This window comes from Mobula birostris, chromosome 9, assembly GCF_030028105.1.
Source record: "Mobula birostris isolate sMobBir1 chromosome 9, sMobBir1.hap1, whole genome shotgun sequence".
In the NCBI taxonomy this organism is placed as follows: Eukaryota; Metazoa; Chordata; class Chondrichthyes; order Myliobatiformes; family Myliobatidae; genus Mobula; species Mobula birostris.
Genome location: NC_092378.1, coordinates 67,409,529 through 67,427,265, shown reverse-complemented (window position 1 = coordinate 67,427,265; position 17,737 = coordinate 67,409,529). Strand labels below are relative to the sequence as shown.

The 17,737-nt window shown below is 46.4% G+C and overlaps 1 protein-coding gene across 1 annotated transcript in view; it reads left to right on the top strand.

Annotated features, from left to right (window-relative positions):
• The window catches only part of LOC140202819 (uncharacterized), a 36,376-nt gene extending 18,886 nt beyond the window's left edge, over window positions 1-17,490 (top strand). Inside the window, exons 8-13 of the mRNA XM_072268221.1 lie at window positions 4,258-4,342; window positions 6,450-6,939; window positions 8,382-8,585; window positions 11,117-11,210; window positions 12,708-13,063; window positions 14,379-17,490. Coding sequence (XP_072124322.1) covers window positions 4,258-4,342; window positions 6,450-6,939; window positions 8,382-8,585; window positions 11,117-11,210; window positions 12,708-13,063; window positions 14,379-14,543 — 1,394 coding nt within the window. The 3' untranslated portion in view covers window positions 14,544-17,490. The remainder of the gene's footprint in view (window positions 1-4,257; window positions 4,343-6,449; window positions 6,940-8,381; window positions 8,586-11,116; window positions 11,211-12,707; window positions 13,064-14,378) is intronic.
• The last annotated feature ends 247 nt before the right edge of the window (window positions 17,491-17,737 follow it).

Below are 17,737 nucleotides of genomic sequence, written 5' to 3'. Positions count from 1 at the left end.
GGTAGGCACATGGATGATGGAAAACTGGAGGGTTTTTCTCTGTGGAGAGGAAGGGGTTAGATTAATCATGGAGCAAGTTTATCTAGGTTGGTAAAACATCGTGGGCCAAAGTGTTCTATGTATGCACAATAATTAGCAAAGATTTGCTCAAAGTAAATTTATTATCAAATTATGTATATGTCACCTTGAGATTCATTTTCTTGCAGGCATTTACAGGAAAGGAGAAATACAGTGATATTTTACGAGATGCTAAACAAAAGCAATGTGAAAAATAACATGCAAATAAAAATAAGACTGAGAAGATGAGTTATAACGTGCTGTTGGAAGTGAGTCTGTAGGTTGCGGAATCAGTTCAGAGTTGCGGTGAGTGAAGTTACCCACTCCAGTTCAGGAGCCTGATGGTTAAGGTGTAATTACTGTTCCTGAACCTGTTGGTGTGGGACCTGAGGCTTCTGTCCCTCCTGCAAGGCGACTGAGGAGCCTCTGTTTCTTTGCTGCTTGGCCCCATAAGCACTCCGGCTCAGTCAACTGAGGAAACAATTAAGAGCCAACCGCATTAGCAAGCCTGGCCAACGTATCCGGAGAACAGCGCAGATGTCTTCTCCAAAGGACATCGGTGAACCAGACCATTCAGATATTTCCTAATCCAGTTACTGATACCGTCTTTTCACTTTAGAGATTCATTTAATTACGTGTATTTAATCTCTCTGTCTGCCTCAGCAGGATTCAAACCCGTGGATCCGGGTCACTGCAGGGCAGTAACCTCAGTGCCTCCATTTGACGTCAGAATCAAATGTATTAGCACTGATTCGAATGCAGTGAAGGCCAGTGTTTTGTGGCAGCAGTACAGTGTAAAGACACAATAACCACAAATGTTATCAATAATTAGTGCAAAAACAGAAGTAAAAACAAGGTAGTGTTCATGCACTGTTTGAGGATCTCTTGGCAGAGGGGAAGAAGCTCCACAGTAGCATAACAGTCAGTGCAATTGCCTTACAGCACCAACGATTGTGGATTGGGGTTCAATTCTCACTCCTCTTGAATAAGTAAGGAGTTCGTACATTCTCCCCGTGACCACGCGGGTTTCCTCCAGGTGCTCCCAAACTCGAAAGATGTCCAGGTTCGGATTAGTAAATTTTTGGCGGTGGAAGCACGGCGGCCACTTACGAGCTGCCCCTAGAGCAATCCCTGGACTGTGTTACTCGATGACGTGCTTCACTGCGTTTCGAGGTACGTGTGACAAATGGAGCTGATTTGCAAGTGTGTGTCTTCTGGCACCTGCAGCTCCTCCCTGATGGGACTTGCCCTTTTCTTGTGATTCCCAAATAAGCTGGGTAATGTGCATGAATTCAGTGGTTGCTTGTGGAGAGTATCGTGGCTGGATGAATTCAGTGGTTGCTTGTGGAGAGTATCGTGATTGGATGCATCGCAGCCTGGTACGGAAACACCAATGTCTAGGAATGGAAATGCTTCCAAACAATGGTGGATTTTGCCCGGTCCATCACGGGGGAAGCCCTCCCCACCACTCATCACATTCACATGGAGTGTTGCCGTCAGCCATCATCAAGGGTCCCTGCCATCCAGGCCATGCTCCTTCTCACTGCTGCCATCGAGAAGGAGGTACAGGAGCCTCAGCATCCACACCACCAGCTTCAGGAACAGTTATTACCCTTCAATTGTCAGGCCCCTGAACCAGCGTGGATAATTCCACTCACCTCAACACTGAACTGATTCCACAACATATGGACTCAGTTTCAAGGGTTCTACAATTCGCCTTCTCAATGCTCAGTTATTTTTTTTGTAATTGCACAATTTGTCTTTTGCACTTTGGTTGTTAGCCTTTTATATAGTTCTTCATGATTCTATTGTTTCTTCTGCAGTGAATGCCTGCAATAAAATGGATCTCAGGGTAAAATATGGTGACATACATGTACTTCGATAATTTTTTGAACTTTGACCATTGTTAGAGTGAAGCACTGTTTTGATTCTCTACACAGGTCTGGCAGTTCACTCTGCCGTGTTGTCCATATTGTCCAATGCCATAGAAATGGCCACGCCAGTCACTGTGAATGGAGGGAGGAGAATGTTTAGTCAAGGGGTGATTGGTTCTCTAAACAGTGCCCTGGCTAAGCAGTTGAAAACTCAGTCACCACCCTGCAGTCCTCAAAGAGACAGAAAAGATGTGTCTTTGGTATAGGGACTAGACTGTCCCTGGCCATAATCAACCTGTTTCTGCCACTCCTATTCAATGGACTTCAAACTGGCCTGTGGTGATGCTCCAGTCTATTTGCTATCTTGTCAAGAATTCCTGCCGTTTTCGACTCTGAACTTGCTGCATTCAAGAGACCCCACACGTCAGTAGGCACATGTACAATTTTGATCCTCCTTAGTATAGTGCAATGGAGCACTACAGCACAGAGAATGGCCCATCTCATCCATGCCAAAATGTTATTCTGCCAAATCCTATCGACCACAGCTCTCCATACCCCTTCCATCAATGTACTTATCTGAATTTCTCTTAAATGCTGAAAGCAAACCACATCTGCTCACAGCTTGTTCCACAGTCTCACCACCCTCTGAGTGAAGAGGTTCCCTTTAAACCTTTCACCCTTAACCTCCAACCTCTTCCTAGTCTCGCACAACCTCAGTGGAAAAAGCCTGTTTGCATTTACCCTATCTACACCCCTCATAATTTTATAGACCTCCGTCAAATCTCCTCTCATTCTCCGACACTCTTAAGGAGTAAAGTCCTGACCTGTTTAACCTTCCTCTATAACACAAGTTCTAGCAGCATCCTTATAATTTTTCTCTGTACTCTTTTAATCTTATTGATATCTTTCCTGTAGGTAGGTGACCAGCATTGCACACAGTGCTGTAAATTAGGCCTCTCTAATATCTTGAACAACTTCAACATAACATTACAATTCCTAGACTTAATAGTCTAATTTTTGAAGGCTGGTATTCCAGAAGCTCAGTTTATGAACCTATCTACCTGTGTCCTTCTACTGCACTCCACAGTACGGTCGTTCACTGTGCAAGTCCTACCCTGGTTTGTCCTACCAAAGTGCAACACTGCAGTGAACGCAGTGATTGTCGGGCCCCTGAACCAGCTTGTCCACAGTAAATGGATACCAAGTGTTGGAAGGTGTCCCCAGAAGAGATTTGTGAGGATAACTCCTGGGATAAGAAGATTGTCCTATCATAGGCAGCCTAAAAAATTAATCTATATGCTTCCAAGCTTAGAAGAATGAGGGGCAATTTTTTTTTTTTTTTTTTTTTTTGAAGCATGCAAAATATTGGAGTTTGAAAGGTTAGATGTTGAGATGTTTCTGCTAGTGGGAGAGTGTGGATCAAGGGAGCACAGTTACAAAATAAGATGAGACTGTGAGTCGAAACTTCTCACGGGGGGCGGGGTGGATCTCTGAACCTCTCTACCTGGTAGGTATGGAGGCAGATACCGATCAAGGAGAACTGGACCAAAAGAATCAGATTCGGGTTTATAATCTCTGACATATTGTGAAATTTGTTGTTTTGTGGCAGCTGCAGTGCAAGACATAAAATATACTACAACTTGCAATGTATTCTCTTAACAAATTCAGTAAGTATTGCAAATGCGGAGCAAGGGGACATCAGGCCAGCATAGCTAATGGCATTGAACAGTGAGGCATGCTTGAGGAGCCCGGTGGACCACCGCTATATCCTTGCGTGTAAAGGCAGTGCTCAGGAGCAGGAGTTAACCATTTTGAGACCATAGTGAACAGCAAATGCAGAGGGTACAGGGACAGGAAAGGAACTCGTCTGACTGAACCACCTGGTCGACAGCACTCTGTGTTTCTTTAACCATTTTTATAACGGGCAAAACCAGAAATTGTTGGAAGTAATTCAGCCTAAACTGTTGACTCTTTTTCTCTGTCCACAGTTGTCACCTGAGTGTATCCAGCATTTTATTTTGGATTGCCGGCATCTAGCGGTTTTTGTTTTAATTGTATTCGTATTGGTTAGGTTATAGAATTCCTGTGTGTGTTGGGCTCTGTTTCTCTCTCAGCCCCCCTCTCACGAGTGGGGGGGGGGGGGGCAGGATAGAGCATGCTTGAGTAGGGAGAAGAGAGTGAGGCCCCCCCCTCTGTCTGCCAGTCCCTCACCCCCCCCCCCCCCAGTTGGCTGGCCTATCTCCCCTCTCACCCACCTTCTGTCTCACTCTGTACTTTTGACTGCAAGTGTTCACCTTTAATTCTTTGCCGTGGCTTTCTCCTGCAGCAAGAGCGTTGGATGCGGTGGGCTCCTCCGGTAAAATGGCACAGCTTGTTGCAGCTTGTAAGCTCCAGTTTGAAGAAGACAATAAGTAAGTTCTTTCTGTGTGTGTTTGTCCCACCCGGGCCCCACCGGCTCTCCCGGACCCAGACAAGCACTGGGGCAGCCGGCAATTGGAACCCAGCTCATTGTGGATGGGGCGGCACCACGGTGTGGCCAATAGAGTTGCTGCCGCTTCGCATCGTCAGAGAATCGGGTTCAAACCTGATCTCCAATACTGTCGGTGTGGAGTCTGTATGCTCTCCCAGTGACTGTATAGTGCTGGGATTTCCTCCCTCACCCCGAGGCTGTGCGGGTTGGTGGGCTGATTGGCTGCCATGGGTGGCCCTGATGTGGAGGTGAGGGATAGTTGATGGAGATGTCAGAAAAATAAAATGGGATCAGTGTTGGACTGGAATAAATGGGTTTTCATGGAGTTGATGGGCTGAAGGGCTTGTCTCTCTCGTTGTATCTCTGATTCTAATTTATATTGTGCAGTGAGAGTGAAATGAAAACGCATGGTAGACATACAGTATAACTGATAGTATTTTATTCATCTTTGCAACAATGCTTAGGGGTATATTTTGTCAGAATCAAAGAGGCATAATTAGACAAGAAACTGATAACCCAGATGTAGGAAGAAATGTTGGGTAAAGAGTTGGTGTAAACTGCTGTCTAAAGGAGACAACGAGGTTTAGGGAGAGGAAACTGTACATCCAGCAACTGGAGACGCTACCAGACAACAAAACAGAATGCACAAAGGGTGAATGGGGCACTTGGGATTACACGCAACCATGTTCAGATGAGTGTCGGGCGATTCAATTAGCTTTTTGCCTCTGGATCCTCACTGGGAAGGGGTTCGTTCCCTCTGGATCCTCACTGGGAAGGGGTTCTTTCCTCTGGATCCTCACTGGGAAGGGGTTCGTTCCCTCTGGATCCTCACTGGGAAGGGGTTCTTTCCTCTGGATCCTCACTGGGAAGGGGTTCGTTCCCTCTGGGTTCTTGCCAGGGAGTCAGCACTCCCTCTGGGTCCTCACTGGGAAGGGGTTCGTTCCCTCTGGGTTCTCGCCAGGGAGTCAGCACTCCCTCTGGGTCCTCACTGGGAAGGGGTTCATTCCCTCTGGGTTCTTGCCAGGGAGTCAGCACTCCCTCTGGGTCCTCACTGGGAAAGGGTTCGTTCCCTCTGGGTTCTCGGCAGGGGAATTGGTGTTCCCTCTGGATTCTCACTTGCAGAGACAGATTGGGAAGGAGCAGAGGGTGCTGAAGGTTTCGGACCCGGGCTGAAGCAGCTGTGGTTAATTTGGATGAGTGGAAAGGAGACTGAGTTCTGTGTTAATATCAGGCAGGAGTCTTAGATCCCACACCACCAGATTCAGGAACAGTTTTACCTTACAACCATCAGGCTGTCGAACCAGTGTGAATAACTTCACTCACCTCAATGCTGAACTGGTCCCACAGCCTATAGCCTCACTTTCAAGGACTCTCAGCTCATATTCTCATATTACTTTTTATTTATATACAATAGTTTATCGTCTTTTGTACGTTGGTTGTTTGTCAGTCTTTGTTTATCTATAGTGTTTAATAAAAAATCAATTGCATCTCTTTTTTTCCTGTAAATACCTGCCACACAATGGGTGGCACGATAGCGTGATGCTTTGCGTAACACTATTACGGCGCCAGCATCCCAGGTTCAAATCTGCCGCTCTCCATAAAGAGTTCGTGCTCTCTCCCTGTGTCTGCGTGCCTTTCTCACGCACACCCATGTTTCCTCCCATGTTCCAAAAACACATGGGTTGCTAAGTTAGAAACATAGAAAACCGACAGCACAATACAGGCCCTTCGGCCCACAATGCTGTGCCAAGCATGTACTTCTTTAGAAATTACCTAGGGTTACCCAGAGCCCTCTATTTTTCTAAGCTCCATGTATCTGTCCAGGAGTCTCTTAAAAGACCCGATCGTATCTGCCTCCTCCATCAAGTTAATTGATCACAGGGGTGTCATGGGGTGGGGTGGCTTTTTGAGCCAGAGGCGTGTTGTATCTCCGAACTTAGAAAAATATTCTCGAGGCAGTATGTGTGTACTTTGATAATAAATTTACTTTGAACTTTTGAGTTACTCTTCCTGAAGCAGCTTTCCTTTTTTCTTCCCGTACTTGCTAGAAACTCTGAGTCTCGCCCAAGGGGTGGAGTTAGCCAGCCAGAGGCTGCTCCTTTGGTGGTTGCCTCTTCCATTGCCTCCCTCACAAAGCTCCCAGCCCCGAGTGACCAACTGTGGACTTCCTGCCTTCCCATGAAGGGTTCCGCCGTGCCCCAAGCCACTGCACCCGGCTCGGACGAAGGCTGCCCCATTTTCCACAGGGGCCAGCCCTTCGTCCTGCTGCAGAGCCTGCCCTCGACTCCCGTCCTCGTGATGTATGGCAACGTGGATGCCAGCTCTGAGTCCTGGCCGTCTGAACAAGGAGGGGTATCGCCACTTGGGTGCAGGGAGCAGAGGGCTGGCGGCTGCCGTAAGCGCAGTCCTGCACAACAGCACTCATCCCCTTACGGACAAGGGCAAGACAGTGAACCATACACAAAACGGCAGAAAGCTCACGGTTCCATTGAATGTGAATTGGCCAGGAACTTAGCTTCAGTACAATCTGCAGACAAGGTACGAAGTTGAAACAGAAAGTTATTGATTGTGTTAAATAATTCTCTATTTGCAGCTCTTTAATACAGTGGATTCTGGTTAATTGGATCACATCGGGACCAGTGCATTTAGACTCAATTAAGCGGCTGCCCCAATTTGCTGAAGTTTCATGGAAATAGTTAAAAAGGGATAATAAAGACAAGCTGAGTAGCACATTATATATTTAAATGAAATACAAAACAATTTAGGTTACTACCAATACTACTACAGTACTGTAAAACTGTTTATTTCCTAATAGTTATTGATGGAGAAATTAATTCCATGTACACTGCCATGTTCTTTAAATGCATAAAGTCAGCACAGACACTAGTGCAGTTAATGACCTGTCTTCATAAAATTCTTTCAACTGCATCTTCCAAATCTTCATTTTCTTTGTAACATTCAAGATGGTTGTTGACACCTTTAAGTTCTTCAGTTTCTAACTTGTTGAAGTAGTGAAATAGTTTTATTTGTATTCCCAGCTGTTTGTGATGTCTCCAAGCCTGACTGCAGTAAACAAAACAATTCAGAATTGTCTTGCTACTGAGTTCTCACCAAGTCTGTGACAAAAATCACTGCTTTTTGAACGCAAACACAACTAGCACGATTTTTAAAAACTTCGCTTGAAGCATGGTGTATTGTCTAACAGCCATTTGAGTGCACGTGACTGAAGCTAGTTAGAAACTGCTTGGCAACAGTCTCCTGTCCCAAATAAAGGAAATCCCAGCAACGCACTCAAAACGCTGGAGGAACTCAGCAGGCCAGGCAGCATCTATGGAAAAGAGTAGAGTCAATGTTTCGGGCCAAGCCCCTTCAGCAGGACAGATTTCCAGCATCTGCCGGTTTTCTCTCGTTTGAGAATCCCAGCTATTTTCTCAATTTTTTTTGTTCATTAGGAGTTGCCCCAAATAAGCAGCTGCCCTGATTAACCAATGGTCCAATTAACCAGAATCCACTGCATACATATTTTCCCAATAACACTTTTTGGTGCACAGATCTTTTTTTGGCTGTAATTTCAATTACCATTACTTAAGGGTCTCAGCCCAAAACATCAACTGTTCATTTCCATAAATGCTGGCTGTCCTGCTGAGTTCCTCCGCCACTGTGTGTGTGTGTGTGTGTGTGTGTGTGTGTTGCTCTGGATTTCCAGCATCCGCAGAATTTCCTGATAAAGGAATTTGAGCATACTCAAGGTTACCGATAGGTCATTATCTGTGATTAATGTCAACAACTAGTGAATTTCTGTATAAAAATGGCATTTCTTTGTTCAGACTTTAGAACTGTGTGGAAGCAGGGGCCGGGTTGTTCTACTTCTGCACAAATAGATGAATGAGTGAGAGTTTTCAAAGTTTCCCTTTAATCAGCGATGACGTCGGAATACTGTTTTTGTATATTTAACCCATTTCTGTATTTATTTTGCAAAGGAGACACCACTCTGGCACGGAGCTCTGGGCAGTAGTTCAGAGTGCTCGACTGTGGTTACTGGGACCTCTGCTCAGTCCGCAGCTCGCGAACTGGCGTTTAGGTCTGTCTCGATGGGAGCACAGGAGGAGGAGAAACCGGATCACTCGAAGACACTGGAGAACGGCTCCTCAGCACCGCCTCGGGTGAACGACGGGAATCAGGAGGTGGGTTGGGGAGACCTTTTACAGGGGCCCGGTCTGACTTGGGGTTGGTGTCCAGCTGCGTGGGGTGGGCGAAGAAGGGAAAACGAATGGCCATGGTCTTTTTTTTTTGCCTGGCCAATGAAGTCTGAAACTAGAGAGCATGGGCTTGAGGTGAAAGGAGAGAAATCTAAAGGGGGCCTGAGGGACAACTCATTCTCCCTGTGTCTGCATGGGTTTCCTCCTAAGTCCAAAATGCATGCAGCTTGGTAGGTTAATTAGCGACGGTAAATTGTGCCTAGTGTGTAGGTGAGGGGTGAAATTTGGCGAGAGTCAATGGAATGTAGGGAGAATTTTTTTTATTTTAGCGGGATCAGCATAGGTTGGGGGTAACAGTAAGTGAATATAGATCATCAGGCGCAGCATGGGCTAGGCCATTGGGCACACCATGTGCTAACTTTGCCAGTTTACACAACATGTTCTGTGTATCATCCATAATCCCTCCATCCCCTTCTTACTCGTGTGTCTGTCTAAAAGCCTCTTAAACGCCACCTTTACTGCCTGATTTCACGGCTTCCCTGGTAACCCACTCCAAAGACCCACTGCTCTCAGTTTTAAAAAATAATAATACCTTGCCCCTCACATCACCTTTAAACTTCCCACCCTCAATTAAAGTTTAAAGCATGTCCTCTGATGCTTGACATTTCTACCCAGGGGAGCATCAGGGAGAATTCACAGCGGCCGATTCAGCTCCCGGCTCAGAAAGCTGCAGGTCTGTTGCTGAAGACAATACCACCACACTGATCGAGTATGGCTCCATGAATGAGTCATACATTTCCATATTTTCTTCAGACATTTGATCCATCATGACTGTGCTAGCTCTCTGGGCAATTCCACTCCCCATTAGAATCACAGAGCACAGACAGGGAAAAGATTCTGACTGTCTACCAACGTTCTCTCCAATCTGAAATGACCAGGGTTCTCAAAAATCTTATGCTGTGCAACCACAAAATAATCTGCAGATGCTGGGGCCAAAGCAACACTCACAACAAGCTGAGTTCCTCCAGCTTTTTGTGAGTTATGCTATGCAATTTTTTTTTGCAGCGACAACATGTGCGCGCTGAATTGTTCTTGTAAATATTTCTCATAGCTGCACATTTCCTGATCTCATGACTTTTCAGGGCAGCAGTTTCTACTGTTTCATTAAGCCATGCTGCTTTAAATGAACTAGCAATTCTTTTACGCTTCATGCCCTTTGCTGCGTTGGAATTCGATATAGTGAATCAATAATTTCTCCAATAAAAACAGTACAAATAAGCCAGTTCTAAAATCTGCAGACAAATCATCACAAACTCCGCGTTGTCAACACCGTTCACATCAGCATCCAGAAAAGGAAATGTGATTGTGTACGATGTGAAATATACTTAACATGCCAACGAGGTGGAGGGTGACAACCTTTTCTGCAGTTTAAATTCCTTTGTGCGCTAGTAGCCAAAGAAGTGCACACGCACACATCTGAGCAGGAACATTGCTGTCTGCCCTATCTATGCCTCTCATGATTTAAAAAAAAAAACCCTGTCTCATTTCCCTCAGCCTCGGATGCACCTACGTTTGTGTGGCTGTGGTGTTTGATGGTCAGTGTACTCTTGGCATTATAGTCAAATGTACCGTGAAAAGGCTTTCTATTATGTGGATTCAGATTGTTCCACACAACTACACTGAGGCAGTAAAAAGAAAATGGAGAAGCAACATCCCATATTCTGTCTGGGTCGCCTCCAACCTGATGGCAGGAGCATTGATTTTTCCAACTTCTGGTTATTTCTCTCCCCCCCCCCCCTCCCCCTTCTTAGCCCTTCTCTTCTCTTCTCACCTGCCCATCACCGCCCTCTTGTGTCCCCCCCGCTTCACTTTCTCCCCTGGTCCTCTCTCCTCTAATGATTCCTCCTTCTTCAGCCCTTGACCTCTTCCACCTGTCACCCACCAGCTTCTGACTTCATCCCTTTCCCCACCTACCCACCTTGCCCCTCACCCGGTCTCACCTATCACCTTCGAGCCTGTACTCCTTCCCTTCCTCCCACCACCTTATTCTGGCTTCTCCCCACTTCCTTTCCGGTCCTGTGCTCAAATTGGTGACTGATTATTCCCCTCCACCGATGCTGCCTGGCCTGCTGAGATCCTCCAGCATTTTGTATAGTGCTCAGTGCGGAACAGACAATAACTATTGCAGTTACAGAGGAAGTGAAGTGTAGGCAGACGGAGTCCAAGGCTCGTGACAAGTAGGTTGGGAGATTCATATTCAAATTTGATTAGACGCGTGAATATGGAGAGATAGCAATGAAATACAGGGGGAGGACATTTAGTATAAATTAGAATCAAGATCATGGGCTGAATGGCCAATCCTATCAAGATGAGCTTTTCACACTGGGTAACGGTAGGAAAAGAGAATCTCTGATCAATTGTTTTGGGATGAGGAAGGGCAAAGGAATAAAATGCTTGTGCTGTTGGGCTGGAAAACTGATGCTCCTGTGTCTCTTCTCTCCTCTCCCTCCCACCAGCCTCCGTCCTCCCGCGTTCCCAAGTCGTTCCTCACCGGCAGTCAAAGTGGATTACCCGAAAACGGCCCCTGCTATTGCCTGCCTGCTGCCTCTGGTAAGTGTGAAAGAACCACCTTTGTGGTCACCTTTCTCCCCAGGGTGGGGGACAATGTAAGAGGGTCTGGGTTGAAGGTGAACGGGACAAGATTTAAAGGGGACCTGAGGAGCAATTGTTCCATGCAGTTTTGGTCAGTGTGGAGTGAGCTGCCAAAGGAAGTGGTTGAGGTAGATGCAACAAGTTGTAAAGGACTTTTGGACAAGGGGATATGCAGGGAAATGGAACTAGTTCAGATGGGCATCTCAGGCGGCATGGACCAGATGGGCTGAAGGACCTGTTTCTGTGCTGTATCACTTCAGCTCCATGACCTGTAGGCTCTCTTCCTCCATTGTGTGCAGTTCTAGTGCTCTCAGCATAGGAAGGATGCGGAAGCTTTAAAGAGGATGCGGAGGAGTTTTACCAGGATGCTGCCTGGGTTAGAGAGCAGGTCTTATGGAGATAGGCTGAGCAAGCGAGGGCTTTTTTTTTCCTCTTTGGAGTGAAGGAGGATGAGAGGTGACTTGATAGAGGTGTACAAGATGATAAGAGGCATAGAGTGAGTGGACAGCCAGAGACTTTTTCCAGAGCAGAAATGGCTGATACAAGTGAGCATAATTTTAAAGTGATCAGAGGAAAGTGTGGGGGGTTGTCACTGGTAAGTTCTTTACAGAGTTACGGCCTGCCAGTGCTGGTGGCAGAGGCCGATACATTAGGGGCACTGAAGAGACTCTTAGACACATGGATGACAGAAAAATGGAGGGCTATGTAAGAGGGAAGGGTGAGATTGATCTTGGTATAGGTTAGCAGGTCAGCACACCATTATGGGCTGAAGGACCTGTATTGGGCCGTTTTGTTCTATGTTCTATTGGGTATTGCTGAATCTGCTGGGTTTCTGGAACAATCCAGATGATTCCATAGCTTTTTCTGTTGGGTACACAGACAACAGGAGGCAGATGTGGCTCTTTCACACCCCTTAACTGGAGTGTTGGGTCGATTGGGAAGGTGGGTTTGTTGGTGAGACTGTTACCCGAGAGACTATGTCACTCCTGTGTCAAAGCGTTCTGCGCTAGAACATGATCGAAGAGCTTCCCACTGAGAATCAAACTCAGGTTTGTTGTCGCTGACATGTGAAGCTTGTTGCTTTGCGCAAGACATTAAAAAATTACGATCAGTTAAATTTTTAAAAGGAGGTGAGGTAGATTCATGAGGGGAAGAAGCTGTTCCTAAAACGTAGAGTGAGTGTGTGTGTGTGTGTGTGTGTCTTCAAGCTCCTGTACCACCTCCCTGATGGTAGTACCAAAAAGAGGCAAGTCCTGGATGGTGAGGTCCTTAATGATGGGTGCTGTCACCTTGAGGTGTCACCTCTTGAAGATATCCTCAATGGTGGGGAAGATTGTGCCCAAAGGTCCTGTTTGTTTGCTGTAAACTTCCAAGCTTGTGTGTTGCTGAAGCTGTATTATTTCTTTTTTAATCCTCTTCTCCCCCACCCCCTCCCATCCACACTTCAATCTCCAGGACTGAGTGACGTGAACCTGCTTCTCTCCGCTGCCCCCGGACGAGGAGGATTCGCCATTCCCCTCGGGCACCTCGCCCCCACCACCCTCCCTTACCAGGTGATGTTGCCTGTCCTGCTGCCCACCACCACGTCTGCGGGGGGCTCCCTCCTACCAGGCCTCAGCCTCCTCCCAGCTGCCCAGATCGTGATGGGGGGCGATCCCGTTTCGCCGCCGGCCAGCCCCACCGCCAGGTCGCCCACCCAGGAACACCAGGTTTACTCGGCCACGATCGCTCCGTCCTCCAGGGAGAGTCCCCCTTCCAAGACTGAGACCTCTGCAGTCCAGCCTGTCACCGTCCTCAAGCTGCAGAGCCAGGTACACAGGGTTGGTGAGCAAGCTGGGGGGGGGGGGGGGGGGGGGGGGTGGTGGAGTTGGTCTGCAGTCTCAAGTCAAGGCACGGTTATTGCAGGGGTACAGTGGAAGATTTGAAAAGCCATCACAGGCACACAGATGCAGACAGCACACATTGTGCGTGAAGAGAAAAAGACTGCACCAGGCCAGGCCCCTGCTTAATCAGAGATATTTCCATAGCAGTACAAGAGGTGATCTGTAGTCTTCCATTGCTAAGACAGAGTTAAGATTGTGCAGGTCATTTCAAGAGCCCGAAAGTTCTCAGCCCAAACATCGACTGTTCATTTCTCTACATGCTGGCTGACTTCCAATATTGTGTGTGTCTCTGTCTCTGTCTGTGTGTGTGTGTGTGTTGCTCTGGATTTCCAGCATCTGCAGAATCTCTTGTGTTTGTGTTTTGAAATACCACCTTTAGTTTTATTCACCCTGCCACAGGGAAGATGCCTCTAAGCTGGAGAGAATGAAGAGATGATTCGTAGATGAATGTGCGGACATAAAGACATAGAGCAGACAGCAGGGATTAGTTTAATTGGGCATTATTGTCTTAAGTAGTTTAGCACAAAGTCGTGGGTCAAAGGGTATTTTCCTGTGCTGTAGTTTTCAATGTTCTAAAAGATTTACGAGGATGTTGCCAGGACTCGGGTCTGAATTATAGAGAGAGATTGAACAGGTTGGGATGTTCCAGTGAATAAAAGGTGATTTTAGAGGTGTTTAATATTTGTGAGGGGCCTAGATAGAGTGAATGCACACACTTTTTTTTTTTTTTTTTTACCAGGTTTGGGGAATCAAGAACAAGAGAGCATTGCTTTAAGTGGGGGGGGGGGGGGGGGGGAGAGAATTTAATAGTATTCGGAGGGGCAACTTTTTACCCAAAGGATGGTCCATATATGGAACGAGCTGCCACTGAAAGCATTTGAGGCAGGTACATTAACGATATTTAAAAGGCATTTGGACAGGTGCAATTTTGAGAGATATGGGCCAAATTGGATGTGTATGTGGATAGGAACAGTTTAGAGCAGAGGTCCCCAACCTGCGATCCGTGAACCTCTCAGTTAATAGTAAGGCTCCATGCCATTGAAAAAAAAAGACTGGGAACCGCTAAATAAGAGGGAGGTGGGCCAAACAAGGGCAAATTGGAATCTTGGTCATCATGGACCGGTTGGGGGGAAAGGCCTCTTTCCATGTCAGCAGAGTGAAGGGTTGGAATGGTCTCGCGTTTCTCAGTGTGCGCAGGGATGATTTGGAGAACACAACTGGACTCACTGTTCCTCTCTTCTAGTCTCCGGTAGCCGTGGCTGCCAGCGACGTTCAGCAGGCGAGCATGGAGACCTACTTCCACACACCTGTCCCCGTGCTACAGGGCAAGCAGCTGCAAGGGGCGCAGGTCAAGACGGCGTCACCTGCCCAGCGCAAGTTGGAAATTGAGAACAGTCTCGCCAAATAAACTCTCCAAATATGCCACCTCTCTCTTGTGGAGCTTCATCACTGGTGGAATGGTATATCTCTGCAGTGTTAGGGATTAAAATCCCCAGGCATTACTCAGTCTGCCCTGTCATTCTCCAGTCCGCTGACTCCACACTAAACCTTGATTGCATGTGGTCGGGCAGTGAATAACTGTGAAACAAGGAAGGCATCACTAAGAATTTTTAAACATTGTTTTCTTCCCGCAGTTTTTTGAGGGAGCTTTTATCATAACGCTATGATTTACATTTTAATATATTGAAGGTTGCTGGAAATATTTCCAGTGGCAAATTGGAGCCGTCTTCCCCTCCAGGTACCAAAAAGAACTTAAAACCACCCTTGAGTGCGGAAGGTCGAGGGCTCCAAGGTCAGGGAATGTTCAATCAACCACAACTGTTACAAGTGTTACCGACTCTCCTGAGGTAAACTTGCCTTTGCATTGGAGGTTGTCCAGCTCCTTAAAGGTGCAGGTTAGGAATGTGAATGTATCAAGTGACTGCAGAGTGCTGTGACATGCTGGGTCTTCAGAGAGAGAGGTCTCCCCTCTCCTGACTAAGATCATCACACAGGAAGATCTGAGTGTTATTTTAATGTAATCATAAGGATACCTCAGCTACAAAAAGAGGGGATTTCCTCTTTTTATTTATTTATTGTTTAGCGATAGCACTTCGAGCCCAGCATCCCCAGTTAATCATGGGACAATTTACAATGACCATTTAACCTACCGGCATGTTTTTGGGTGGTGGGAAGAAAGCAGAGCACCTGACGAATCCCACCCATTCCACGGGGAGGATGTGCAGACTCTACTTACCGACCAGTGACGGAATTGAACTCCGGAATGCCCGAGCTATAGTCGTGTTGCGCTGAACTCATCTCCACGATAACAGTTCAAAGAAAGTTGTTGGACGTGGACACGCCCTGCTCCTTGCTAGCCTCCTGATCAGACACCAGTTCGAATCCCACCACGCCGGGAGTATGAATTCGGATCCTTAAATCTGTCAATGAGCCAGTGGGATTGATGGTGATTGTCAGCTAAGGGACCAAGGAGACTGGAGCCTGTGCAGGAAGCTATGTAGAGGTGCTTGATCAGAAAGAGGTTTCTCCTTCTATAATGCGTAGAACATCACAGCACAATACAGGCCCTTCAGCCCACAATATTGTGCTGACATTTTAACCTACTCCAAGATCATTCTAACGTTTTCCTCTCACATCAACTTCCAGGTTTTGTGGCAACAGTGCAGTGCAAAGATATAAATCTATAAATTGCACGAGTAAATAATTTTCGTATTTCCAAAAGGAAGTCACCAGTCTGAGCCTTGTACTGTAAATATTCATCTGGTGCCTTTAGGTGCAGAGTCCCAAGGATTCTCATTTTTTGAAATGAAGCAACATTTCCTTCCTAAATTATAACTTGCCCTCAGACCATAAGGCATAGGAACAGAACTGGGCCATTCAGCCCATCATGGCTGATATACAGTAATATCCCCCTCAACCCCATTCTCCTGCTTTCCCCCTTTAACCTTTGATACCGGTACTAATCAAGTACAATATGTCCACAGCCATCTGTGGCAATGAATACCACAGATTCACCATCCTCTAACTAAAGAAATAACTTACAATCTGTTCTAAAGGGATGTCCTTTTATCCTGAGTCAGCCCCACAGAAGGAAACATCCTCTCCACAACCACCCAGTGGTCCCCAACCACCGGGCTGCAAGGAAACCATATGATTTGGCGATATGAAATGATATGATTCAGCTGCACCGTTCCTCATTCCCTGTCACGCACTGTTGAACTTGAACACCACCCCCCGCCCCCGGTCGGCCGGTCCACAAGAATATTGTCAATATTAAACCAGTCCACGGTGCAGAAAAGGTTGAGGGCCCCTAAACTAGACCTTTTAATGTTCAATAGGTTCGATGAGATCCCACCTCCCATCATTCTTCTAAACTCCAGGCCCAGGAAAATCAAACACTCCTCGTACGTTAACCCTTTCTTTCCTGGGGTAGTTGTCGTAGACCTCATCTGGAGCTGCTCCAACGCCAGCACATCTTTTCTTAGATAGGAGCCCAAAGCTATATTCCCAGTTCAGAAGTGCCTTATAAAGCATTGCATTTTTGCTTTTCATATTCTAGTCCTCTTGAAATGTCAGTCAAACTGTAGGGGCGCAAGCTGAAATGACAATAACAGAGTTAATCATGGAGGTAGGATTTTTGCCACTTGGTCTCTTTTCAATAGGTTTCAGTGAGATTGCCCTCCCCTTCATTCTTCTAACCCCCCGTGGGTAGAGGACTGGTTATGTGATTATGGTTGCACGCGAGGGGGCGGTCATTATAAACAGTACCTACTTTGTTCCTAACAGGGCAAGTATGGGTTGGTAAAGGCCATGAAATTAAAAGTTAATGAAATCTCATGGTGTACCAATTCTTCTTGCCTCTTATTTACCCCTGAATTACTTGGCCCATCCCTGGTTGAAGCACTGAAGCCCTAAGTTCTGGTATTTCCCAACCTCAACTTTTTCATCCCCCATTCTCTGACCGAGATTTCGATCATCTGACCTTTGCCTCTGCAGTGGAACTGTTAGCTATTACCCATTAAACATTAGCTACTCTGTAACTGGGCACGAATGGAAAGTGTTACAATTAATTCTGAGCTGTTGTGCCAATGAGAATATTGAATTCTGATACTTGATTTGTAAAGTGTGTTTACATTATAATTATGAATGTGGTGCTAATTTTTGTCGTCTTAATGCTGGATTGTCTGACTTCCAATGGTGCCTGGATGCACTGTATGTATCGGGTGGACCTGTGCAGCTGCGTTCCTGACACAAGAGGTTCTGCAGATGCTGGAAATCCAGAGCAGCACAAAATGCTGGAGGAACTCAGCAGGTCAAGCAGTGGAGAGGAATAAATAGTCAATGTTTCGGACTGAGACTCCTCGTCAGTTGGTTTATTGAATTAGTTCTTGCATTACCGTAAACACTGTCTGATGATTGGTCTTCATTGCTTCGTTAATGATGTTACCCAGAAATTAAGCCATTGCTTCACGGCATTGTAGCAGTTAGCATAACACTATTAGAGTGCCAGTGGCCTGGGTTTAATTCTGTCGCTCTCTAAGCAGTTTGTACGTTCTCCCCATGACCGCATTAGTAAGTTAACATGGGTTAGTAAGTTAATTG